The following is a 10,100-nucleotide window of genomic DNA, read 5'->3' as shown; positions in this document are numbered from 1 at the left end:
GCACAAAATTTTAGACCAAAAAAAAAAAAATTGTCAGGGGAAAAAAAAATTCAAATAAAACTACTCGAAAACAATAAAATATGCGAAACACAAAAGAATCTATTCGAAAAATATTAGGCGAGAAATACAAAAAAAATTGACAAAAAGAACAAATTCACAGGAAAAAAAAATACTAAACTACTAAATACAAAATACAAATGTGCTTGCACACACAAATATCACGAAAAAAAAGAAACAAAAATATCAACACAAAACATGAGATATAAAGAAAACATTACATGAAAGATACAAAAAATGTTTGCCCAAAAAATGATATCCTAAGCACATTTATTAAGTCGATTTGAAAATAATAAAAACACACACACACACACTTACTCGTAGGTTGCCCAACGACAAGACGATTGTGCAAAAGAGCGTTCGGGAAAGACATTCTTGGTATAACTTCTGTAGAAATGTTGCTCATTGACTTTTTGCAGCCACGGCTTCTGCTTTCTGCCAGAACGGCTGCAGAGCGAGGGTCGATCGGGGTCAAGAAGTCAAACTTGACACTCAATCCCGACAAGCTATTTGTCTCGTTCTTAACCTTACGCCTCTCGGCCGGGGCAAAAGAAGAGAAAAATGGGAGGGAGAAAATGACCCTGGGGGGAATCAATTCAATGAATTTCTTGAACACCCACCCTTGAAAATCCCACTTTGTCGACTTTGCCAACATTAAACCTGTTTTTTTTTTCTCTTAAAAACGACGACTGTGTACTGTACTGTACATCGTTAAGATCCCATTGGAGAAGAAACCCCCTAAAAATATTCACATCATCGTCATTTCACTGAGCAAAATGGCGACGCCTATTAATGTTATCATGATATTGCCAAAAGAAATATGAATGACAGGTCCAATTGTTTTGTATCCTTGCCCACTGCAAACAAAAAAATGACTGCCCAAAATATTCGAAAAATTATCTAAAATAAATGCAAAAATACACAATTGAGACAATATTAGGGGAAAAAAAAACTCCACAAAACTGTAAAAATAGGAGGATATTTGAAAATAGAGAATAATAGCAGAAAGTTCAAAAAATTATTAGAAGAAAAATGCAAATTTAGCAGAAATATTTGTTTTTTTTTAAAAAATATATATTAGGGAAACTTTAAAGCACATTAGGAAAAAAACATACAAATATAAAAATAAAACACAAATATTTGGGAGGAAAAAAATATATTAAGGATTTTTTTTTTTTGAAAATACATTTTTTTAAGCACAAGAACAGAAATACTAGATGACAAATACAAAAGCGATTGAAAAAAAATGCAACATTAAAAAACACAAAATATTAGTTGGAAAAACTCCCCCGCAACTATTGGCCAGTCACAAAAATGTATTTGAAAGTGTGCTTATCCTGGTCTGAATACTTTGTGCGTTGCGCCAACTCCCAAACTATTTCAGGTCACACTTGTTAGGGGGGGGAGCCTGGGAGCAGAGACATTCAAATTCTTCATCGGACATTTCTGGGTGTTTTGACCTTTCCAAACACCTGACTAGAAATGAACACAATTATGAAGTGAGCAGCTGTCGAACTGACTAACAAAAGGAGTAAAATGAGTCATTATTATTATTAAGGCCGTTTCAAAGGATTTGCGACTCATAGTTCATCCACGCTCCCGAACCACGTGTTGCTTCTCCGAGCGCTATTATGCAAAACAAAACGACATAGGCGCTTTCCATCACTTGACATTACTGGATCCACGTTGCGTGACACACTTTCCAGTGAACACGTGAACGCACACACGCACACACACGCACACACACAAAGTGGTGTGGAACGCTCACAAGTGATGGCTGAACATGACAGCTGGATGCGAGCGTGAGCTGTCCGTCTGTTTGCTTACATCATCACGCCGAGCGCTCACTTCTCTCACCGTCGTGCAAAACTAAAAACCCCGTTCCCATCTTCACCCCCCCCCCACTCCACCCTCCAAAATGCATTTCCCAACTGTGTGGATTATATTGACGAATAACACATTTCTTTCAGTGACATAGTTAAAAAAAAGAACTCCACATCTGGAAGCGAAAAATATTACCCAAGCAGAACAAATTCCAGCATTTCATGTTTCTTCCACTGCGTACTGCCGCTGCAATCAAAACTGCAAGTATCGATCATGCTGAGAAAAGACGCTCGAAAGCACAATTCGTGTGCTGTTGTGATGTAAATTAGCAGCCCACTCCCCTCTCTTATTAGCACCTGAATGGCATGTTACCTCAAATCGTATTTACGTCGCGGCTGCTCTTTAGCACGCTGGCGCCTGTTTGGACAAGCCTGCCGAGCTCCAACGAAAACCGCTTGCATTCGTGCTCTGGCAGCTGATGCAATAATATAGTCATTAATAGGAGGCATGACAGTCACGTTTAACGTTGCGGCCGTGCATCGACTGAGAAGAGAAGCCGCCATTCCTGATGGTTCCTCACCTCGGGACAAAATGTGAGCGACACATGTCGTGCAGGCGCGCCAGGTTTATGATTGGTTCGGTTATTGCTGTTAGAAAGATGCAAAATCTCCATTGTGGGAAGGGGGGGGGGGATAAAGATCTTATTTAGCTTACCTGTAGGGACAAACTATGAGATGTGTCGCTGCTTGTCCGGTTTTGATCAAATATTACGACTCTTGTCACTTTTCTTGTGACCCGTTGGAACTTTTTGCTGAGCTAATCACCAGCATAAATGTGTAGACTTTATCTCGTAAAACCGGTGGTCATCTCGCACCAAGTATTTCTTTTGTTTGTAAAGTCATCCACTTTTTCATGGATGGGAAGTCATTCAGACGTGAGCTTATGTTTGTGTGCGCGCCTAAGCTTATTAAAAACGTGTTAAGTTATGTGCGTGGGCTTTTAAAAATGTTCTCATTTTCTTTAAAAAAAAAAAAAACGTGCATAAATCACGACGGCGATGTCCTGACAGCACTGTTTTCTTCTTTGCGCCAAATTACGTAATCCTCTACGGTTGCTATAAGAACCGCTTGTGTGTGTACGTGTGTGTGTGTTTGACACTTTTTTTCCAGCTGAAAAGTGGGCGTGGCCAGGAGAGCGCGTGCGTCATCGCGCGTAGGCAGCCCCCGCCCCCTCCCCGCTCCCTCCCTCGCTGGCTTTTAAAGGAACCCCCCGGTCGCTCGGACGCGGAGGCCGTCGACTGGATGAGAGCGCGCGCGCGACTGCAAGAAGCGGCCCGAGACAAGTCCCGCTTTATAAAGGGCTAAAATTACGCGACGTCGACGTGATTTCCTGGGCGTCCTAAGAGGACTTTTATAAAGAGCCGAGTGCGGCGGAGGGGGGAAACTCAGTGCACTGAACAACACTTGTTGCGTGGCGGTGGAGCCACTGCCTGCCTGCCACTTGATCGAGTCCAGTAGTCGAGGCGCACGGACTGCGCGCACCGCGTTTGGGGATTGAGTTCTTCCAACAAGACCGCACCAAAAAAAAAAAATGGCTTTATCGGGAGTGATGCTTCCTTCTTTCGCCACATTCACCAATCAAAGGGAGAAAAGCTGGGAAAACGTAAGTTGAATTGGAGTATTTACTCCCCCCCCCCCAAAAAAAAAAAAGTTTTGTAAAGTTGTATCGCACTTCAGTGCTGTTATGTCTTCTAGTGAATGTAATCGTCCCGTTGCATGCCTCGTCTGTATTTATTGCGACGGTAGCGTCTGAATGGCTTGTTTGGATGTTTCAGAAGTGGAAAGCAGAAAACGACAGCAAGCTTCCCAGCGGCAGCTGCTCCATGCTGGAGATGATGCACGGCGTCGACAACCTGTTTCCAAAGAAGGACGACGAGGATCTGAGCAACTACTTGGATCTGGATTTTATACTCGACGGAGCCTCGGCCTACGTGGCCCCGGCCGACGCGGGCGCGTACGCCGCGACGGACGCCGCCGCCGCCGCGCCGGGAGGCTTCCCCGCGGGCGAGCATCGCTCTCCCCCGCCCCCGTACGGCGCCAGCCTCGTGGCCGAGCTCCTGCGCTCCGACGCCGGCTACGGAGTGACGCGCGGCCCTCAGCAAGCGGTGCAGGGCAGGTTTTACGCCACGCACTTCCCACGCCAGGACATCAAAGTCGAGCCCCCCATGGACAGTTATGGCCCCGTGTTGGGCATGGTGCCCCAAAGCTGCAGCAAAATCAAGCAGGAGGGCAACGTTTCGTGCATGATGCCCTTCGAGCAGCCGCGCTTGGCCATCTCCCCGCGGGCCGCCAGCAGCAGCATGACGCCGCCGCTCAGCCCGGACGAGCAGGCGGCGGCTTCGGACTTGTGCGGGCCGCCTATGAGCTGCTTCGCGGGCCACAAGTACCACAACAACGCCTCCTTCCAGCAGCAGCAGCAGCAACACATGCGCATGGCCTACCACGGCGCGCACCACCCGGCGTTCGGGGTCTACGACGACGCCTTGGCTTTGCAGCACCCGCCGCCCGGCGCGCAGAGGGCGATGCTGACGCCGCCCTCCTCGCCGCTGGAGCTGCTCGAGTCCAAGCCCAAGCGCGGGCGCCGCACTTGGCCGCGCAAGCGCACCGCCACGCACACCTGCACCTTCGCCGGATGCGGAAAGACGTACACAAAGAGCTCTCACCTAAAGGCTCACCTGCGAACGCATACGGGTAAGCTCACCTCGTCCTTTTCCGACCCTGCGCCCGCCCCCCCCCCCCTTCGTTGCCCACCTTGCGGGTTTAATGACGTTTTCATTCTTATCCCGCCAGGTGAGAAGCCGTACCACTGCAGTTGGGAAGGCTGCGGCTGGAAGTTCGCCCGCTCGGACGAGCTGACGCGACACTTCCGGAAACATACCGGACACAGGCCCTTCCAGTGTCACCTGTGCGAGCGAGCGTTCTCCAGGTCTGACCACCTCGCGCTGCACATGAAGAGACACATGTAAAAAAAAAAAAAAAAGCCCGGACAACAACAAGAGACATTGTGATGTTCTTTTTTTTGTTGTTTTTTTTTTTATTTAAAGTGTTCTCCACGTGACCAAAGTCCCCCCACCTCCTTTAATCTATCTAAATATTTTCCGATCATGTAGCTGGTACTACTTTGGTTCTATAAGAACAGACCAGTAAAGGGGCTGGCCCTTGTACAGCGTATACTTAAAACTGTAATGTCTTTGACACAAAAGTGCCTTTCGATGACTCTGCTACTGTTTAAACAAAATAACTCATGGTGACAACGACCACCACTTAGAAGACAATCATGTTGACAAGAGTGAAATGCACACAGAGTGTATAGACAATGTTTTTCTCCAAAGAAAACTGCCTCCAAGGATAAATTGAGCAGCTGTCCCCCCCATGCTGTTTTTGTTTTTTCCCCCCCCTCCCCCTCTTGAATCCAGCCCCTTCTGTACACTATCAGGGCTGGACATCCTGTGCATTATTTTCTACTTAAAGTTATATAAATATGTACATGGATTTTATACTGTCAAGTGTGTATTTATTGTAAATATTAAAAAAAAAACATTGAAACCAAACATCCTCTCGTTGGTTTTGCCTTTTTTTTTCACTCCAAATAGTTTCGGATGGACCTGCAAGGCATCACGGGCAGCGGCACCAAAGTGGGTTATACACGTTGCCATTGTGTAAGCACTTTAATTTTAAAATATGAGCACTTGATTTCCACCGCTGTGATGTTTTGCAGCTGCAAAAGGCGCACACGCACACACACACACAAGCTGTAGCCACTTGCGGGCTTTAGCCTATAAATACAAACACTCCATCTCGGTAATTACAGAGGGAGCCCGGAGCCGTCTGGACAAGAAGGGGGGGGGGGGGGGGGGGTTACACGGTAAAAGCCTCATCAGGGAGCCCTTCTTCCACTGCGCTTTCTGATGCCTCCCAATTATAGTCGCACATCAAAAAGGCCCCTTAATACTACAATTACACAGTGCACTTTGAAAAGCGGCTGAGTCCAGCGCATGCGACGTCTGCGCGGTGCACGACGGTGTCATTTCAGAGCAACTTCACAAGCATTAAGTGCAGCCAAGCAGGGTACCAATTAGTATTTGGACAATGACAGAGTTGTCATGAGTTTTTTTTTTTTTTTCCTCTCTTTTGGTCTTGATAGACCACCGTGACAGACTTGAAATACAGCAAAAATTAATTTGGGATTGAAGGTTGTGGAGTTTGAGCTTTCAATTAGGATACGTGACCATTTAAAAAGCTATTTTATATGGAACATTTCAGTTTTTTTGGGGGCCAAAGCGTCGAGGCCCTCAACACCAGTGTTGCGTGTTGACAAATGTTTTATTGCAACCTCAACTCTTGGTCTTTTGAAATCTGTTCAAATGACAAGACATCTGAAGTTACAAGTTACATAACGACTTTTATGTGCTCCCCCTTTGCCCGTGAATATTTATAGCCAAAGAGTTGTATTAGGAATGTCCTTTACCCAACTGAAAAGTGCGAATTTTAGATCATTCTCGTCAATCTCCCATTTCCCGTGCGACGTCAAATCTTTAAACTCCTCGAGGGCGGTTATCGACAAGTGACTCAACACTTTTACAGTCAACCGATAAGAACACGAATCAGGATTCAGTCCGCCATTTCGACGGCTTTAAAACTCACGTCTTGGTGATGCAAAGCCTCATTCTCATCACTCCCCCGCTTCTTCTTCAAAGCATTCTCGTGGCCCGACCCTAAGAAACATTGCGTATTGCTCGTGTCGCTGTCGGTAACTCACAAAAGGTTGAAAAGCTTAAATTGATTTTAAATGGTTTTGCCTCTTCTCAACCTCTTTTTTTTTTTCTCGCTCCACCTAACTTTCCTTCCCACCTGCAAACCGCGCCAGCAACTTTATTTGGCCATCATCTTTCTGAATCAAGTCTGCACACGTGCAGTGAAACGGAGCGGTCCATTGTGCGAAAAGGAGTTCGCCTCAAACTAATGAAGATAGTTTGAGATTGTAATGTCTTGTCAAGCATTCGACCCGCCTCACTTTGGTCTTGACTTCAGTAAATGTAAAACATCCTCTATTGGGTTGCCACCAGACCGCTGATTGGGACAATCATGAAACGGATGAGCTTTCTTGTACGCGTGATGACATTCAAACTCAAGATACGCGAACTAGTTCAAGGCGCCGCTCCCATCTATGAAACGTTGCATGTCGGCGCCGGCGTAAAGCGAGGACGCCCGCCCTCCATTTTCTTTGCCTTGAGGCTCACGATAAATCCGGCCTATCAGTTTTATTGGATTCCGTTGAAACCTGGGGAGGCAGTAAGGCTCACCATTAGCAGCCAGATACAACGCCCGTGCCATTAAACTGGCTGGGCTGGATGATGTGGTATGCCTTGGATCTGTTCCCTCTCCATCATTTTTGATCCAAGCTGATCTGGGTTTTCTCGCGTCCAAACTATCTGATTGCGCATTTCTTTGATCTTTCCTGGCAGTCCAACCTGGCTTTCCTGTTTTTCAATGTTACCGGCGGTTTGCACTTTGTTGTAAACCCTCCATTAACATTCACCAAGGCGCCTCTTCATTGTCGATGCAGTAAATTTGTCCTCTGCATTTAACGCTTCCCACAGGAGCGGCGGGTGGGGAGCGACCGTGTCGAATCCCGGGCATCGAATCCCGATCTTGTGTCCGTGGTGTGGTCACTGGACTTGACTGGAAACCGACAGATGTTTTTTTGGTTTTGGGCGAAACCGGAGAAACCGGAAACTCCACACAGAAAGGTTGAAGTCAAGTGTTAAGACCGGTCCAAGATAAAGTTAAAACAAGAGAAACGGAGGCCTTGGATAACCTCATGTAGTCACTCATCTGCCAAAAATAAGCTCCAAGTACAGAGGAACACTGTACACCGATACCTGGATAAAAGGGATGTCAAGGCAAACATTTTCTTGACAATAAATTCTCAGCGGTCCCATGAGTCCGAACACAGCATTCTGATTGAGTTTGAGGAATATGAATTAGGCAGCAAAATCCACATTTTTTTTTTTAAAATCAAGGAAATGCCCAATCACGGCTCAGCTTGTGAACTTCACGTCACCAAACGCAGAAAGGAGGTGAGCCAAGATCGCTCATTACCTGAGCAACTGTGATGTCATTTTCAGTCCACCAATATTCGGCCTCGTCGCACGAGATCAAAAGCTAAGCGGGTGAGGCTAGCGACATCAGGGGGGGGGGGGGGGGTTTCGGCCCATTACTTTTGAAAGACTGCAATCGTCACCGGAGCTGAGCCTGCGCCCCGAAAACGGTACTTTCCATCAAGCGGTTGTCATACTTGCATGGCAGATTTTTGTGAAACGTCTTGAAATAAAGTTGAAAGTCCACACATCAATCATATGTTATTGTGGTGGCCTTTGTATGCAGTGGCAGCGCATGACTAGTCATTGACTAAATATCGTGTCTCCAGTACAACATCAAAAAAGGAGAAGGCCACTCACTCAGTTGTTTTGCATGTCGGTCTCATCCATTCCAAGACGGAGGGCCCAGCTGGCCTCGAGTAGGACTGTACTATTCTGAAAGAACAAGACATTGTTCATATGAAAAAGGAGGAAGTGCTCACAGGGGCCCAAAAATATCTCAAGTGCTCGATGCAAATTTGATCACTCTCATTTCACTTTTTTCTTTGGTTTCCATACGAGACCCTTGAGGTGCCCTCGAGCTCCAAAAAATGTGATCCATTTCACTCCAAATGAATGTTAAATAGCAGATTTATTATGAACAAGATAAACGTGACCTTCTTCCAGCATTAAATAAATCCGTTTCAAATTCCATGACTTATCACATACACACACATATATAATGACGAGTCGCGGAATGAACACATTCATGTGCCAAATCATTGATTAGAGGAAGGGTGGGGAACTCCGGTACCTTGAGAGCCATATCCTGCCTGTTTTCGAGCTCCCTCTAGTTCAACACACCCGATTCAAATGATCAGCTCATCAGCAAGCTCCGTCGAGGCCTGAAGTGATCATCAACAACTGAATCAGGTGTGTTGGAGTAGGGAGGGGGGACCTAAAACAGGCTCTCGAGGAACCGGAGTTCCCAACCCCTGCATTAGAGTTAAGAGCTTCAGCGGCATTGTTTTCAACAATGTCGGAGAGAAAGAACAAAACAAAACAAAAAATCAAATCAGTATAACAGAAGAGGCGACCTTGTAACAGCGGTAGTGTATAGCCCTTGTGGTTAGAGTGATGAATATTCGTGTAACAGTACCAGTGGTTTTTACACTTTTATAGAGGCAATGAAACGTGTTATATACACAGAACGTACCAAAAAAAAAAATACAGTTTGGTCGAGTGCTTGATTCTTCATATGATTGACATAGCTGCAATTTCAGGACTAAAATGCTCGCAAATTTGGGGATTTAAGTCGCTAAATAACAGACGTGTAGGCACAAATATGTTGTAGTGCAAGGGAATAAAAAAATTTAAATTAAAAAAAACAGCATCTGATTGTCCCAGCTAGAATACATACACTGGTCATTTTGTTGGGTATCGAATGAGGTCCAATAGAACAGCGCTATCAAAAATGTGGCCCTGCCAAGATAATAACGGCGACTTTTGATTGGCACCGCGGGAGTATTTATTTAGCAATTTACTTCAAATTGTGGTTGGAGTTGGCAGCTGGGAAGGCTCAAAAAAAAAGGATGAGCAGCTCTCAGGATACCACCGTATAACATTTTGGATACAACTCTTTTATTGGATCTCATTTAAGAATGTCATGAAGCGTAATGTAGCAAGGGAGTTCCAGTGGAAAGCGGAATATCGGATGCAAACGAGGAAACCATCCTGGGTCCTTCAAAGAGAATTAAAAGTTGAATTTGGGCATTTCACACCCATTCATACCATACCTTATAAATACAATAAAAAACACACACACGCAGACAAAAAAAAAAAAAAAAAAAAAAAAAAAAAAAAAAAAGGTTAGCGTCCGTGCAGGCTTTGGAATAAGGCAGCGTCAAGTATCCATCTGCTTTGTGTTTTCCCTAAATCGCTACGTTGTGTGCAGATGAAGCCGCACTTGACATCAAGGGGATCCATCCTGGCCATGATTATAGTTGCCTTGTCGTTTGGGAGCAATGAACATAGATTACATGCTAAATGTGGAGTCATTTGAGGCCAGCGCATGGCAGGG

At 45.5% G+C, this 10,100-nt stretch overlaps 1 protein-coding gene across 1 annotated transcript; it reads left to right on the top strand.

Moving 5' to 3' along the window:
• Positions 1–3,392: 3,392 nt before the first annotated feature.
• On the top strand, positions 3,393–5,491 carry klf2b (Kruppel like factor 2b). Its single transcript, XM_019856870.1, has 3 exons — positions 3,393–3,543; positions 3,716–4,631; positions 4,731–5,491. The coding sequence occupies exons 1-3, from the start codon at positions 3,472–3,474 to the stop codon at positions 4,904–4,906; spliced, it is 1,164 nt and encodes a 387-aa protein (XP_019712429.1). The 5' UTR covers positions 3,393–3,471; the 3' UTR covers positions 4,907–5,491.
• The last annotated feature ends 4,609 nt before the right edge of the window (positions 5,492–10,100 follow it).

Source organism: Hippocampus comes, unplaced genomic scaffold (assembly GCF_001891065.2).
Source record: "Hippocampus comes isolate QL1 unplaced genomic scaffold, H_comes_QL1_v1.1 scaffold105, whole genome shotgun sequence".
Taxonomy (NCBI): domain Eukaryota; kingdom Metazoa; phylum Chordata; class Actinopteri; order Syngnathiformes; family Syngnathidae; genus Hippocampus; species Hippocampus comes.
Note: the sequence above shows the minus strand (reverse complement) of the source record. Positions and strands in the feature narration are given on the sequence as shown.